The 17,589-nt window shown below is 41.5% G+C and overlaps 1 protein-coding gene across 1 annotated transcript in view; it reads left to right on the top strand.

Moving 5' to 3' along the window:
* Positions 1-702: 702 nt before the first annotated feature.
* CD38 (CD38 molecule) overlaps positions 703-17,589 on the top strand; it is a 48,238-nt gene continuing 31,351 nt past the window's right edge. Inside the window, exons 1-2 of the mRNA XM_010973005.3 lie at positions 703-800; positions 1,086-1,390. Of these exons, the coding sequence (XP_010971307.2) occupies positions 1,137-1,390 (254 nt within the window). The 5' untranslated portion in view covers positions 703-800; positions 1,086-1,136. The remainder of the gene's footprint in view (positions 801-1,085; positions 1,391-17,589) is intronic.

Below are 17,589 nucleotides of genomic sequence, written 5' to 3'. Positions count from 1 at the left end.
TAAAATTCACAGTCCAAAAAGTCCTTATTTTGACCTTCTGGGCCATAGGCGACCTGGTCTCCTGCTGCCCTCTGAACTTCTGCTTCCTTCAGTCCCATATTCCAGCTCCAATGGCCTCTTTGCTGCTCCTCAAACATGCCAAGGGGTTTTCTACTTCAGGGTATTTGCACATGCCATTCCCTCTGTGAGGAAAATGTTTGCCCCAGGAAGTTGTGTTGTTTCAGCTTCCACTGTCTTTTGATCTCTGCTGAAATGTCACAGATGCTCTTAGTGCTGAGGAACCCTAAGAGAGGAGATGCTGGGATGTCTGAGAAAAGCCACTGGTTTTATTGAACCACTACTGTGAGTGCTACATGCCACTCTTCCAAGCACACATCATGCCCTCCACACCTCAGGGAGCAGGCAGTCATAGCTAACATTTACTGAGTGCTTTCCACATGCCAGGCATTCTGCTAAACACTTCATATGTATAAACTCAACTAATTCTCATAACAACCCCATGAAGTGAGTACTGCTATTGTCCCCACTTTCTTTCTGAAGCACAGAGTTCAAGCGACTTACCCAGCCAATGGGTAGCAGAGCTCAGTTTGAACCCAGAGCTTACACTGATGCCATGGGAGAGAAGAGGCAAGGCTTAAGTGGAGCCTTTAAAGTTAATACAACAACGGTTTAAGTAGAGGTAGAACATTCTTTTGCGGGCAGAAGGTGTTGCTTGTACATAGGTACAGAGGCAGACTTTCCAGGAAGCAGGTGTGTGTGACAGCTGCTTATAAGCGCAGCTTGAGAAAGTGAGCCTGCCGGTGAGTATAAGGCTATGCTGTCTGTTACTCGAGTGTCTGCCAAATAAGGTCAAGGTAGCGGTTTGTCCCTGAAGATGAAGGGTCTGGGTCCCTCTGCTCAGGAGTCTAGGCTGTAGTAGGTTCTGAAGGCTTTTAAGACCTTTAAATCCTTATTGGTCCAGCGGCCACGGAACTTTGAAGGGGGTGGGGTTGGGGTGGGAAAGGAAGCGGAGAAAAGGCAAATGACAGATAAAGGGGAAGTGCAGTTTCAGAACCCAGCTAGCTCTCTCCTGCCTGCCTCCCCAGGCTCCACCAACCTCTTCTCCAGCTTCGTCCCGGGGACCCGCCTTGGACCCCATGGCCAACCACAGATTCACCCCGGTGTCCGAAGGGGAGTCCTGCTGCGGCATCTCCAGGAGAGCCCAGATCTGTCTCTGCGTCTTTCTCTGTCTCCTGGTGGGGGTGATCATTGCGGTGGTGGCGGGAGTTCGGCTGTGGCACCAGCCGCTCAAGCACAGGGAGTGGAACGGAACCGGCAGCACTGCTCATTTTCAGGATATCTTCCTGGGGCGATGCTACATCTACACTCAATTGGTGCAGCCGGAGTTCAGGTGAGTTGGCGTCTGTGACGCTCCGCTGGGCACCGCGCGCGGTGGTTACTGCGCACGGCTGGGAAGGGCTGGGCAGGGCTGGGCAGGCCTGGGCACAGCTGGACACAGCGCGCCCAGCAGCCGTCTGGATGGCCGAAATAAAGCATCTACTGTTCCGAGTCAGCTGAGAGCCCGCGGGGCAGTGCTGAGTAAGGAGTCGGGGCTCGCGATTCCGCGCGCCCCTCGCTAGAGCTGCGGGCGGTGGCACCCTTCGTGCCCGCCGCGAGCGCGCTGCTCCTTGGCAGCGTCCGCTCAGTTGGTGGACACTTGGCGGAGAGGTCCTGAGCCCGGCCCCACTCGGGGCCGCAGTTCACCTCTGCGCCCACAGCCCCGCCGCAAGGACGAAAAATACCCGGGAGCCCGGGTTGTTGCTGGCGTTTCCCACTTTGCATGGGGTTTCTGTTCGCCGTCTCTGACCCAGAAGTGCGAAAGTGCGCAAATGACACCTGGTTAAGAGGCTTGCGGAGCCAGAGCGGAGTCAGACGGGCCAGATCACTGAAAATAGTTTCACATTAAGATAGAACACACAGTAAAGTGCACCCGCGGGATGAATCTGTACAGACCCTGGAAACGCCATCCATATCGGTGCCTGGAATCTTGCCCGACTAGCTACTAACCTCTCCCCAAAGTGAACCGCTTCCTTGATTTCCATTCCCAGGGCTTGGTTTCACTCGAAGAACTCTTTTTTTTTTTTTTTTGGAACTGCACATGAAGTAGAGTAAGCTGGGAAGTAAAAAGTTGTTTTTCGGGCTGCCAAGGTGAGCAGGGCAGCCGCGATTTTAAGCTGAGTGCTTGAGATCTCAAATTTCTGCCTCCGAACGCCCGCACTTCCCGGGGAATGAGCCGAGAGACGCCCTCCCCTGCCCTCTTCCCCAGCCCCGCCTCCTGCGTGCGCCCAGAGGGTGGTTCTAACGCAGATACTGGACGTTTTACTTACAAATTGTTCAAGTCCAAAGATTACCGTGGTCTCTTAATTGTCTTGCTTACAAATACTTAGTTAATTGAGAGAGAAAGTAGGCTTTCCTACAGATTACATTTAAAGTATCGGTTAAGTCAAGTGATGTCCAATCTGAAATGGTAATAAAAGAGATCTTTAAATTTTCGCTTAATTTAACAGTCTTTAAATCGCTGTTGTGGTTCAGTCGTCTTAGGGAAGTTCACATCCACGTAGCAAGCAGTATGCGCCCTAGAAACCACGTGGCGTTTTAATGTTTGTCGGGATGGCTGCTTGGTGTTCAACGCACAGTATGGGAAACACACAGTATTAAAAACATGTGTGTGTATGTGTATTCAAAATATGTGTATGTACATATATTCAAAAGTGTTAATGGGGATACTGTCTAGTACTATTTTTAACATTTTTTCAGATATCTCACAATACATATACACACACACTTTATTTAAGCAGGTTAATAATTAATATGGTACTTACTGTGTCCCAGGCACCTTAGAAACATCAAATCTTTTAGTCCTTTAACAACTATCCGAGGCAGTTAGTATTTCTATCTCCATGTTACATATGAGCAAACCGAAGAAGAGAGTTTGAATAAATTGTCCAAAATTTTGCTCCAGAGGCTGAAATCTATGCTACACTCTGCTTCCTGTAGGTAGAGGGACCATAATTTATTGACCATGTCTGGAACTTTTTGAAACGAAAGGGAATGCTATTCATAATTATGCTGGGCTTAATCAGAATGCACGGTCACTTTATCCCTGAGTGGTTTAAGAGTGCAACCTCTGGAGTCACATGACTGGGGTTTAGACCTTGGCTCTGTCGCAGTGTAACTTTGAGCAGATTACTTACTTTCTTTGTGCTGCAGTGTTCTCAGCTCTGAAATGGGTGGTAGTACCTACCACATGGGGGAATGGTGAGGTTTAAGAGGAATCAATACTGATATACTGTAAATGCTCGAAATGCTATTTTTTGGGGAAGTGCAATACCACAGACATCTTTCAACAATAATAAACAGAGACTAAAGTCAACATCAAAATTGATGCTCAGTGTTAGATTTATTTAAATCCCAATCCAGTAAATCAATTCCCCAATGAAATATATGTTTTTTTTTAAACTGTAATTCTTTATTTTTTTTTTAACTAAACACCTGGTCTTGGAGATCTTTTGATGTCAGTACATAGTATTCCACAGGGTGGATATAATCATTTCCTACTGACAGAAAATTAGTTTCCAATTTTTAGTTATCATTCATTTGTTCAATAAGTATTTGTTGAGCATCTTCTAGGTTCCAGCCGTGACATAGCTCTGACAATCCAGGAGTAAATGACAAAGTTCCCATCCTCTTGAAGCTTCCATGCTGGTTGAGAGAAATGTTCTGCAATGACCGTCCTTGTATATATATTTTCATGTACATATGGGAGTGTTTCCGTAGGACAGATTTCTAGGGGTGGAATTATTAGGTCAAAGGGAGTATTAGGCATATTTTAGATTTTGGTAAGTATTTCTAAGTGCCCTCCAAAATAACTACCATTTTAGATTCCTATCACTGTCTCCCCGAGGATATGCTTCCTCACAATCTCTTTGTTGCTGAATAGTATGAACTTGTCTTAGTTATGAGAAAAATGACAGCTAACTGTTCCCTGATTAGCAGTGATTCTTAACATATTATCTATGTTTACTGGTCATTTGTATTTTTTTCCTGTGAATTTCCAGTTTCAAATCCTTGCTAATTTCTGCTGAGTTGCTTATTTATTTCTTTTCATGGGAATTCTTTATATATTGTAGACTACATATATATATAGTGTTTTCATATACATATATATATGTATATATATAGTATATACACTATATATATATAGTGTTTTCTTTCTCTCTGTCTGTTATTCTTGTAGCCCTTCTAATTTCTGTTGTCCCCCAAGAGACTTTAACTTCAAGGTCTTGACTCTTTGATTAATAAATTCCTCCTTCTACGTTGTTGGAAGCCTGGCATGTTGACTATTTCCCTTGTAATCATACCCTCTTGACATCAGCCCTCTTTTCCCTGATGAATTCTGACTGAGGTCATTTCTTGTGACCTTCCTTTCACATCCATCCCTTGCTAGACTGTTCTCTCCTGTCTTGGTCGTTTATATTGGGTCACAATGGTCATTTATGCCAACTATTCAACCTGGTATTTCTACTTTGATCCAGTTTTTCTTACCTTTGCATGACTTTATTAAAACTATGTATTAGTGTATAAAAATGTGACATATAATACCAAGCAAAACCAGCATAAAAATTACACATGTAACAATTGTATCTACGTAAGATTTAATATAAAGGAAAAAAGTAGAATACGGCCCTGTTGGGTTAATGGGATTATTAACCACTGATTATTATTATTCCACTCGCCTCAGTAGGTTTATTATAGGTTTCCCTCCTTATTATTCTTCAGTTTCAAATTATATATAATTGGTATTTTGTTTACCTATCACTACATAATAAACCACGCCAAAACTTTGTGGCTTGAAACACAAGCCATTTTATTGTTTTCCATGACTGTGGATTGACTGAGCTTGGTGGGTGGTCCTTCTGTTCCTTGTGTTGTTGGCTAGGGCTGCGGTCATTTGGGGTCTCCCCTAGGCTGGAATACCCAAAATAGATCAGACATCACATGAAAGGCACCGTGGAGGGGTCAGCTGAAAGGCTGGACCCCCCAGGTCACTGGAAGTGCTGAGTTTCTCCTTCGTGACGTCTCCACGCCTTGCAGTCACACCTCTGAAGCTCTGACCCTGTGAACGTGTTTTGCTGGCAGCACCTGGGATGTGATCATTGCCTTGAGGCCACTTCTTACTCTGATATTCTTTTACTAAGAAAGACTGGAAATGAAAAGCAGTTTTATTTTCAAACCTCGCAAATCTTGACTTGGAAAGGTTTGCTCTTGATTCTGCTTAGAAGTGAACAGTTCTTTTTTGGTTCATTTCTCTCTTTCTCTGCAGACCTTATCATATGCAGGTAAAAGAAATGACTTGGCACTTCCAACATTCTACGTGGAAATCCCCTTGGCCACAATCTTAAGTCCACCAGGTCTGTTTCTATCGGTTCCATGATGGCAGGTGGCAGTGTTACCCAGCTTTCCATCACTATTATAACATGGGTCTCCTTTCCCTAACCTCCAGTAACAATTCCCTCCATGTCCATCCAGCCTCTGCAGTCTCATTAAGACCTTTCTAATTTTAGCTGCCACCCAGTCCCCAATGTCAAGGCCACATTGCAAAGGTCAGGGTGAGAGAGGGGAGTAGGGGAAAGATACGTGTTTAAGGAATTGGCTCACATGATTGTTGAGGCTGACACGGCAAAATCTGCAAGGTAGGCACGCAGGCTAGAGGCCCAGGGAAGAGGTGGTGCTGCGGCTCCAGTCTGAAGGCCACCTGCTGGCAGAATTCCCTTTTCCTTGGGGGAGGTCAGGCTTTTTCTTAAGGCCTTCAGCTGACTGACTGAGGCCCACCACATTGTAGAGGGTCATCTGCTTTACTCAGAGTCCATCCATTTAAAGGCAACATCCAGCTGCATTTGACTTAATATCTGGGTACCCTGGCCTAGCCAAGTTGACATAGAAAATGAACCGCTGTACATTCATTTTAGGTTTTTGTTACGCAGCACCTCGCTTCCAGGTACCACTTGCTGTTTTGGTTATCTATTGCTGCAAAATAAACTACCCTAAAATGCAGTGATTTAAAACAACAATCATTTATTATCTTTCATGATTCTGTGGGTTGTCTGGGATCTAGGTGGTCTGCTTCACGGGATGTCAGCTTGGGCTGTAGTCACCTGGGGACCGACTTGACTGGAGCATCCAAAATGTCACATTCACCTGATGGCGCCATGGCACCTGAGCTCCAGTGGGGTGGAAGCCTCTTTCTCTCTGTATCATCTCAGGGCCTCTCTTCTCCTTGGGGCTCCTCCATATGACCTCTCTGTGGTGCAGCTGGATTTTATTCAGCATTCCTCAAGTCTTAAAAGTGGAGCCTGGAAGGCCTCCTTAAAGCTTTAGACCCATAACTGGCATAGCATCACTTCCACATTGGTTAAAACAGTCACCAATTCAGCCCAGATTCAAGAAGTAGTGGAACAACACCGTCCCTCTATGGGAGGAGTGAAAAATTTTATGGACAACTTGACTTTTCATATATATTTATGTCAGCTTTAAAGTTGTCATTTTTTCTCTTCTTTTTTATTCTTCTGTAACATCTACTCTGCTTTCCATTTTATTGTCTTTTATTAACTAGATTTAAAAATGGCAGAGCTCTGACACAGGCCTCTTGGAATTTAAGCTCATTGAATCTGGGAACTTCGGTTGCATGATGCATCTCAAGGACCTAAAAGAATAAGCAAAAATATAGTTGAATTTGAAATAAACTGTATTGAATTTGAAATAAACTGTACACAAGCCAGCATATTACAAATAATAGAAGTGAACAAAGCCATAATAAGTATCTTCCCCAGTGAAGTTTTCAAACCCATCACTCCCAAGTCCATCAACTTCTATATTGAGCTTATAAATTTTTTTTTTCTTTTGTATAAGAGCTTCTCAGTATTTCTTTATCTTCTTCACGTGTTCTTTTTTCTTGGCTTTTCTTTGCCAAAATCTCTTATCTCTGCAGAATTCACTTTCTACTAGTCTTCAATAGAGCATCACATGGCCTCATATTCACCTGTGCATTCTTTATGATTGGCAGGCTTCCTTCAACCTCACCTTTCATTCTGAGCTTCTAAGACAGAGGCCAGGGGCCAGAGGGTCTCAGATTCACCTGAATGAATGCAGAAGGTGAAACAGGGAAGGTGAAACAGGGCTCCAAGACGTGGGGCTTGGGTCCTGCTATGGTTACAAAGAAGGAAGTCAGCCCCTGGAGCTGAGTTATCTGTGGAAGGAAGGGTGGAGTGGAGTACATATGCAAATAAACTGGGTTTGGAGCCTCTGGGGCTGGGGTGCTCCCAGGACATCCGGGAGGATGTAGCTCTGGGAAGAGAACCTAGTTGGTCACCAGGGAGCGTATCAGCTGGCTGAGGGAGAGAGGGCAGAGACAGGAGGAGGGAGGGAGAGATGCTACTTCTGGGCTCTTTGGCTTCGTGCTTTGCTTCAAATGTCATCTTAGAAAAGTCGGTGGTGTTCGCAGCTGTGGTCCAGCCCACATCCCTCATTCTGGTGTTGTTATTAACAGCTAAAGGAAGTGACAGTGTTTCGCCCCGGAGAAAACTTTGGTTCCTTATCACAGTGAGCACTTATGGTCTCTCTGCTTCTGCCTTTCCTCCTTGGAGGGAGAACCCTTGGAAAAGAGCTGCCAAAAGTCCATTTAGAAAATTTGAAGGGGGAAAGGCTGGGAACCAGTGTTTATGTGTTGTCTACAATGTACTAGGAAATGTATATAGTTGGTTCTTTTTAAATGTTACCAGAATCCTGTTAGGAAAGTCTTAGAATGTACATTGTATAGATGGGGAAATGGAGCCTGGGAGAGTTAGATAATTGATATCCAACAGTTAGTTACAGCTGGCAAGGTAATTTGTGGGGTCCCCATGCAAAATAAAGATGACTTGTTTGTTGTTGCAAAAGCAAGAGAAAGCTTTCTTCTGTGATCTTTCTCTCTATCTGCCAGAGGGTTTTTACTTTCTATTTGAGGTTGAGTCCCCCTGAGCATGGGGATATTTACAGAGAGACAGCAGACCCCTCACAGGTGCCCGGGGCTGCACCCCACAATGTGGCACACAAAGGAGATACCCCTGGCCCCAGCTCTCCTGCTGTCAAGGTCATCATGGGTGAGAACCTGCCCCAGGGAGGCTGGGAAGCTGCTGGAAGGGGTACTGTTTGTAAGCCAAGGATTCAAAGCCCTGGGGCACCCTCTGGTGTCCCATTGGCCTTCTCTCCTAAAATGTAAAAACAAAGATAAAATTATTAAGAATACCCAGACAACAACTGCAAAGCATTAAACTGTGTGAGTGTGGGACCTTTCTGGGCCCTGTGCCCTGTGTGACTGTGTTGGTCATAATTAGCCCATGGAGGGGGGAGGGTGTAGCTCAAGTGGTGGAGTGCTTGCTTAGCATTTTCAAGATCCTGGGTTCAATCCTCAGCACCTCCTCTAAAAATAAATAAATAAACCTAAGCGGGGATTGAAACTCATCTCTTTCTCTCCGTGGAATCATCAGACTCATCAGAATGACAAGAGGACTGAAACACGGAGTGATTTTCCCAAGGTCAGAGCCGGTAAGTGGTAGAACTGGCTTGTGAACTGACTGTGTATCCTGCAGCTATCCCATCATATGGTTTCCAAAAGAGTGTGTTCTGAGCAATCTCAGGGCCTGGAGCAACCTATTCCAGCAGTGTTAGCATTTCTGCAGTATCCAGGTGGAGGCAGCTTGTATTTTTTTGTCTCAAATGTGAGTCATGAGGCTGCAATGTGAGGTCATGGGTCTCCTTTTAGTGAGGCAACGTCCTAAAGCTTGTGCTGCAGGAAATATTATGAATCTCCACAGGTGAAGCAGTGGAGTATCACATACCCTTCTGGTTGCCAGATCCGTTCTTCGTGGTTTATTTCACCTCTTGAACCGTTACCTCTTACAGCTGGGTCAGGAAGGAGGTGGTGCACACTCTGCACCCTGAATCCCAGGGCCATGCAAGACATTGCTGACTGGTCACAGCACAGTGGGTGAACCTGGGTCGAGCCTCAGCAAGCATCACAGATGTTACCAGCTGGGTGGAGTTGCCCCAAGAGATGACATCTCTTTGTGCTTCTGTGTCAGAATCATGTTGCTTGTCAGCTGAAGTAGGTAATTATAAAATGTAAAAATACTTCTTGGGGCTATTCCAGCATCTTTCCATTCACTTTCAGTCCTGGGTGCTGAAGTTCACGAGTGAGTAACAAATGAGAGGGGGTCCTGTAGTAGGGGCAGCAGGAGGAGGGGCTGGATGAAGAAGTTCAAGGGCCTGAGGCTGCCCAGCTTGGAGAAATCTGATGGGAGGGAGTGTAGGTGACCAGATGTCCTCCACTGGTTGCGCCCTTGTCTCATTGCAAGGGAATCAGGTGTGTGCTGTTAGGCTCTGCAAGACAGAATCAGAGCCTCCAATAGCAAAAAGCCAGAAATAACAGCCGACACTTGCACACCTCATCACAATTTGAATTCATCTGTCAAAGCAGAAATTTCAAAAAGTGAAGAGCATGACTTTTATAACATACAGAATCAACACACATCAAAGATTTATTTATTCGCTTATGAGAGAACCTGTAAAATGATAAAAGTCTTTTCAGAGAACATTTGGAAGCACTGACTAGTTATAAAGTACTTTAAAAGGAATATTAGAATTAAATTGGTAGCTTAGATACAAAACCAGACGACAAGGTAATGAAAAGCCATACCTTTGGGGATATCTTTTCTATCAGACAGAAATTATTTGTGTCTCTAACAGACAAGATCTACAAGTTATCATATAACTTCACAGGGCTTGATAGTCAATAGCAGAGACAAAGATATGTTCCACTGGATAATTGATTCATTCCTGGGTAAACTTGTCAAACAATGACCCAACGTGACATTCAAATGGCATGTGCCCACCTTTTTGTTATATTTCTAAATTGTATACATTTTTGTAACACACTTATTCAATAAGTATTTATCGAGTTTCTATTATGTCCCACAAACGCTTTTAGATCCTGGGGATATAGCCGTGGACAAAGCAAACTACATTCTTTCTGAGATGCAACTGGTATTCTAGTGGGAGGTGGGGTGCAGATAATAAAGAAAGTGGCACAATATGTAGTTTGACAGCAGCAGAAAGTGCTAGAAAGCGTGTTGGGATGGGGGGGCTGTTTAGAATTTTAAGTGTGATAATGAAATAAAGAAGGTTTCACTGAAAGGTGACATTTTAGCAGAGACCTGAAGAAAGTGGGAGAACAAAAGCTAAAATGTCTGCGGAAGAGCATTCTAGGCAAAAGAAAGAACGTGCAAAGGCACTGAGGCAGCAAGGACACCAGTATGGCTGGAACTTTTTGTTAGCAAATTGTCAAAAATATGTAAAACTAGAGACACCAATAATCAAGCTTCATTTGCCCATTACCCAATGTCAAGAATTAGCAACATTCTGCTATCCTTATTTCATCTATCTCCTCATGTTTTCCCCCTAAAGTACTTTAACGCAAATTCTAGACTTTATATCATTTTGTCTGTAAATACCTCAGTATGAATCTCTAATGAAAAAAAAAAAAACCTTTAAAAAGAACATAATGGTAATATTCTCTTACCTAACAAAATTAAGAATAGTTCTTCAATATTATCCAATATCCACCCTGGGTTCAATTTTCCATGATTTTCTTTAAAATGTAGTTTTATAATTGATTTGTTCCAATAAAGATCTACCCTTTACTTTCAACTATCTTAAGTACCCTTTAAGTATTTTAGAGGATATATTAAGTATCCTTTAATTCATAACCATTTTTCTTCTCCCATTTTTAAAACCCTATTTATTTGTTGAAGAGACTGGGTAATTTCTCTCATAGAATTTCCCGCCTGCTGGATTTGGCACCTGGTTTTATTTTACATGCTCTTCTGTTCCCTGTATTACCTGCAAACTGAGAGCTGGGTTACAGTCAGGTTAGATTTGGGGGTGGGCAGAAGTGCTGTGGCATTCCTTGGGTGTCACATTAGGAGACACACAATGTCACACTGTCCCACGTTTAGGGAGATTAACCGGATTGGCTATTAAGGGCTTAATTCATTCATTATGAAGTTCCACAACAATTTTTCACTTAATTAATTTAGGAGAATTTGATGATTATTGCCAAGATTAATTATTTCCGTAGAGGCTGTGAATGAATATTTTCTAATTCTAGGACTTCTTTTGCACCCACTACTCTGATTCTTCTAAACAAAAGGCTCTCTCTCAACCACCGTTTGGTTGCCCTGAAATGGAGTCCATAAAAGAAAGAATAAATGCTTAACTCTTTTCCTTTATTTATCAACTTACAGAATAATGAGTTGGTTAATGCCCCATCAACTTCTAGAGATGACTTACGAGTTTCTTTTTAAAATATCATTATGAACCCACGGGTTTTATATGTTTGGTGTGTATCAGTTCTTCACGTCAGTCTTCTGTTTTTGTTTAAATTGCTCCCTCTGGCTGGTGGGAGGCCCTTTAAGCTGGCTCTGTGACATTTTGATATGACCCCACTAGTTTCTGAGAGCTTCATTTCTTTTTGTCACAATAAGATATCAGGCTCATCTTGTGAATGTCCTGCCCTAGAGCGAGGACTGGCCATTTCTGCAGGGCATCCTCCTTACTTTCAGTGAAAACGAAATTTAGAGACTACATTAGAGTGCTAATTGCCACTGGGTTGTCATAACTCTTCAGCTTTTTTAGTAGACGGTTCTTGAATAGAACCTTCCTTTTAGAGAAAGAGAAATCAGGAGTCCATATTGATAATTCCAATGTAAAGTAAAAGGCACAAGGTTTTTAATCTAATATTTTTAAATTTTATGTTTAGATCTCTTTTCTCTGACACTAAAAATCTTGGTTCCTAATAATATTAATGAAATTAATGTATTTGCTTTCGTATGTAATTATGTATATTTATGTCTATTATTATTATTATTGCTAACAAGATGTCTACATGTCTTTCTGGTTCTTTTGGTTTTTGGATGTAGGATACATCCCACTAGTGATAAACAGTAATGTATAGAGAGTGTACCAGTATCTGACACCTTATTAAAGGGATCACACTGGCTGCTGGGTGGAGAGTGGATGGTAGTGGGGCTAAGAGAGGGGCGTGGAGACCATATAGAGATTCTTGTGGTAGTTGGGGTCAGAGGAGATTGTGACCTGGATAGTGATGGACAGTGGTGAGAAGAGGACATATTCTGGATGCATTTTGGAAGTAGATTCGGTATGATTTGCTATGGACTTTTCTATGGGGATATTAGAAAAAAGAAGAAACAACAATAACTCCAAGATTTCTGGGCTGAGTTTCCAGAAAAATGAATTTCCATTGTTCAAACGGGAAAGGCTGGGGTGAAGCAAGTTGGGAAAGGAACCACCAGTTTGGCTTGTACGTGTCAGTTTTGCAATATCCATTGTTATTCAAGGGCAAGTGCTGAATAGGAAGCTGGGTTGCATGAGTCTAGAGGATCTGAGAGACATCTGGGCTGAAGATATAAATGTGCAAATCAGTGGTGCACAGAAGTTTAAGAGCAGCTGTTTCATAAGGAGGAACTGTTATCATCTTACTCAAGTGATTCTGACTGGTTCAGTGAGATGAAAACCAAAAGCTGACCGATGGATTGATGACTTTGACAAGATCAGTTTTAGAGGAGTGGTTATGGAGAAAGCCTGTCTGGAATGGATTTAAAAAAAAAACGGGAACAGAGGAATTGGAGACTGGACATGGACCACTCTTGCCAGGGGTCTGCTGGCAAGGAGAACAGAAATGGCATGGTGGTTGGATGGATAAGGAAGGGTCCAGGATGGAAGAAATTGGGAGTGCTTTGAGAGGCAGGTTCTTTAAAGCGGACTGAGAAGTCATCTAAGTAAAGAATGCTTCTGGATTTCTCCAGTCTCCTATGATCTTTGACAATCAGCCTGCCAATGTCAAGTTCAACCACATTTTTAAAGTGACTCACCTTGGTCATTTTTACCAAAAAATTCAACTTAGTTTTCATAGGAAAAAATATTTTTTTCCTTTTCCACTTATCCAATTTATTTATGAACAATTTAATTAAAGCATATAATTAAAGCAAAAACAAGAAGCATAAACATATTTAAGAGTAGGTACATAAACACCTAAGTGAGTAAAAATGAAAGTTCTACTGGAGAGTAGCCTGTTGGTTGTGTAAAGGACAGACAACTTGTACAGAGAAATGGATAGTGTAATTAAAACAGGGGTCAGTTAAGAGTTTTTTTTTTTTTTTTTTTTTTTTTTTTTTTTTTTTGCAATCAATGAATTTAGAAGTGGCCAGGCATTTTTCTTGCCATTAAAGGATAGTTTTCCTTGTCATTAAAGATCTATGTCTTGCCTTAGACCTAGATCATGTCAGAAAACTACCAGGACAAAGTTTCGTTTTGTTTTGTTTTGTTCTGTTTTGTCAAAATGAACTGTGGTGGAAAGGACAGATGCAAGATGGTGAGAACAAAACAGGAAACTGAATGATAGATGAAATCAAGAATTACTTTCGTGTTTGTGTGTGTACGTGTGTGTGTGTGTGTGTGTGTGTGTGCGTGCGTGTGTTTCAAAGGCTAAAGTCTTGAAAGGGAAGAAGTAATTATATTTAAGAGTTTTTCTAGTTGATCTGAGTGGGGATTAGGGGAGCCTGTTTTTCAAGAAAATGTCACCAGTAAAGACCTGCTCTGGAAGGAAGGGGTGATGGGAACCTTGTTTTTAAAGACAAAAAAAGTGATCATGGAGGTCAGAAACTTGAAGAATAAACCAAGCATGAGAATGACATTCTCACTTCCGTCCAATGACTCAGTTTTTTCTAATTATAAAAGTAAAACATACCCATTATAGAACACTCAGAAAAAAATTTTAATATAGAGAAGAATACAAAATCACTTAATCCTCAAGAGTGGAATTCTAAATAGTAGGGAATACGACAATTAAAAAAAAAAAGGAGGGTCCCAGAAGGACGATATAGACTTCCTTCAGTGGGTGGCCTCAGCTAAGCAGTTTTAGAGACACAATTCACATTTCTTCTACAATGTGACATTCAAAAAATTGCTAAGTTCAGTTCTCTGCTTCCTGCCTGAATGTATCAAACATGGTACAGCCACATAGCAGAAAGCTATCTACACCTTTAGTCTCTGGATACTTTGAAGCAATTAGTAAAGCTTCATTGGAAGTGGTGTTAACAATTCCCGCATCGCGTTCACTTGGCCATGATCTGTATTTGCCTTGATACAGTTCAAATGTTTATTTTCTCTTACAACTGTCAAGCAAACGTTACAAAGTTATTTCTGTCTTTGGTTCCTCTTGGTTCAAATATTGTGAAATTCATAATAAAATTGCCTCCCTCATTACCTTGGCTTCTAGGAGTAAGACTTTATTTGTGAATTAACTTATCTAGAGCAGTGTCAAAGTTGGCAGTAATTAAATCTCCCTGGGAATTATTTAAGACTCAAAAAAGACTGAAAACATACAGTTGAAGTGGAAAAGATTTAAAACTGTAGAGGACTGGGGAGGAGGGGATAGCTCGGTGGTAGAGTGTGCAGTTAGCAGGCATGAGGTCCTGGATTCAATCCCCAGTACCTCCATTCAAATAATTAAATAAATAAGCTTAATTACCTCCCCCCTAAAAAAAAAAAAAAGAAAACTCCTAAGGACTGTGTGAGACATAGACCAAAGACAATTGGTCACATTTTGGGGATCTGATTTCATATTTATTTAATATTTCTTAGTAAAATTTTGAAAAGGCGTTTTGGAAACCAAGGGTATGACTGTGTCAGTTCACATCTGAAAACCGTACTTCTGTTTTCATCATGTCTAGTTTCCTTCATCATCATGTCTAGTGCCCCACCCAAGGCACTTCCTTTTCCTTCTTCAATATTCCTTATTCCTAGTCCGTATCTCCTCCCAATTATTTTCTTTTTAAAACTTAAACACGTTAAATTATGAAAATGTTCAATGCATTGAAATATCCATGGAACAATATTATAATGTCCATTTACTCATCCTGCAGAACTAACAGACAATACAATTTTTGTCATGTTTGCTTCAGATCTTTTCCCCTAGTTTTAAAAGAAATAACAAATTAGAGATAAAATCAAAACACCTTTTCCTTGCATTTTCTTGTCTTCCTTCTCAGAGGCAACTACCTGTATCTTTCTAGAAATGTTCTCTGAATATGTAAGCATACATTCATATATTCTTTTGTTCTCCACACATCTTCTCTTCTGTGTCTCACCTTCTTTTTCACAAAACCCTGTATCTTCATTATCAATGTAGTTCTGTCTCATTCTAATAGGATTCCACTTTATCACCATATTCTAGACTTGTGTTGATGGATGTTTAGGTTGTTTTAAATCTTTTGCAATATATTGCAAACACTGTTGCAATAAAATCTTTGGATGTGTAAGGTAGAATCCTAGGAGTGGCATCACTAAGTCAAAAAACATACCATTTTCCATTTTGAAAATAGCCAAATTTCTCCATATGAGACAATTCTCCTCGTGAGGCAATGGGAATTGATTTCCTCACGTGTTCACTGCATAGGATGATTTCAAACTTTCTAATTTTTGTCAATCTGATAAGGGAAGATGTTTCTGCATTTTAACTTTAATTTGTATTTATTTTGTGTTTTGCTTTGTAGAATAAACATTGCTTTTTCCACTTAATGATAGGTTTTGGTGATTTTAATTAAATTATTTAAAGGATGTATCTGTGTTGACATATGAGCACTAGTTCATTAATTTTAACTGCTCTGTAGTATCTTACTGAATGACCATATCCTACGTTGATTAATAGATTCCCTTATTCTCAGGTTTTTTTTTGTTGTTATTTTTTTGTTTTTTGCTGACCTAAACAATGCTAAAACACACATCTGCTAGTGCGTATAGCTATTCTAAGATGTCTAGCTAGAGGGAGAATTACTGAGTCACAGAGCATGCCGTCTTCACCTCCACTGGGGGTGCTAGTTTGTCAAGGCTGCCATAACAAAGTACCACCAGCTGGGCAGCTTAACCGACAGAAATGTGTTGTCGCATGGTTCTGGACGCCAGAAGTCTGAACTCAAGGTGTCAGAAGGGTGGGTTCTTTCCAAGGGCCGTGGGAAGGACCCTGTTCCATGCCCCTCTCCTAGTGTCTAGAAGCCTCAGGCGTTCCTTACCTTGCAGATGACCCTCTCTTTGTGTCTTCAGGTTTTCTTCCCTCTGTGTGTGTTTTCTGTCTCTGTGTGCACATGTCCCCCTTTTCTAAGGACTCTGGTCACATTGGATTAAGGGCCACCCTTACCATCACCTTACCTCGATCATCTGCAAAGATCTTATTTCCAAATAAGTTCACATTCCGAGGGACTGGCAGTTAGGACTTTAACATCTTTTGGGGGACACAATTTAGCCCATGACACTGGGTGTACCGATTAAGATGCTTTTGGCTGCAAGTAAAATAATACTCAACTGAAAGTAGTTTATAACAAGAGATTTTTATAGACACACATAACAAGACATCCAGAAGTGGGGTGGTCCTCAGGTAGGTTCAGCAGCTCACTGATGGCCCAAGGCTTTTCACTCCTTCATCTCCCTGGGGTGGCTTTCATCCTTGAGCTTCTTGTCACAAAATGGCTGCTGCCGTTCCAGACATTATAGCATAATACCCAGGAACAGAGAGCAAGTGGATGGGCAAGAGTGCTCTCATTGCAAATCTCTTTAGTGGGGAATAACATCCTTCCCAGAAGCCCTCCCTCAACTGCCTCTGTGCTTCCTCGTTGAATTTCATTTGCATGGCTCCCCAAACTGTAAAGGAAGCTTGCAGAGTGAGTACTTGATACTTGGAATCACTATGATAGGAGACATGCTTTGCCAAGAGGAAAGAAGGATAGGGAATCTATTTGGGTTGGGAAGCAACAGTGTCTACCACATTAATACGGCTAAACTCGTCTCCAAATTTGTGGCATCAATTTCCTTTCACAAAAGCAGTGTGGATTTACTTGTTACTGGACAGCCTCACTGTCACTTGGATTGTCAAACAATTTTAGCTATCTCTTTGTGGCTTTAATGTTTGTTTCCCTGATGACAAATACAATTGATTGTACTTGTATGTGTCTACTGGTCATTCTGGTTTCTTCTGTGAAATGCTTATTTTTGCCTTTTGCCTGTTTCTATATTGGATTGTCTTTCCTTTTTACACATTCAGGATTCCAATTTTTTGTCAGTTATGTGGATTGCAAATACATTCTCCCAATCTGTGTTTTGACTCTTGTCTTTATTTTTTGGGTCCTGTGTCTTACTGAAGATTTCAGTGTACTCTTATTTATATTTTCTTTTATGGCTATGCCTTTTGTATCTTGTTTAAGAACTTATTTTTTACCAGAGGTCACAAAAATGTCACATATTATCTAAAATTTTTAAACTTTTGATTTTTTTTATTAAGTGTTTATCCATTTGGAATATTCCTTTGTGTGTGTTGTTAAGGTAGGAACTTAATTTCATTTTTTTTTTCCTACAGACAGATAGTCAGTTGTATGAATCCTGTTT

Source organism: Camelus bactrianus, chromosome 2 (assembly GCF_048773025.1).
Source record: "Camelus bactrianus isolate YW-2024 breed Bactrian camel chromosome 2, ASM4877302v1, whole genome shotgun sequence".
NCBI lineage: Eukaryota > Metazoa > Chordata > Mammalia > Artiodactyla > Camelidae > Camelus > Camelus bactrianus.
This window is presented reverse-complemented; position numbering and strand designations above follow the sequence as displayed.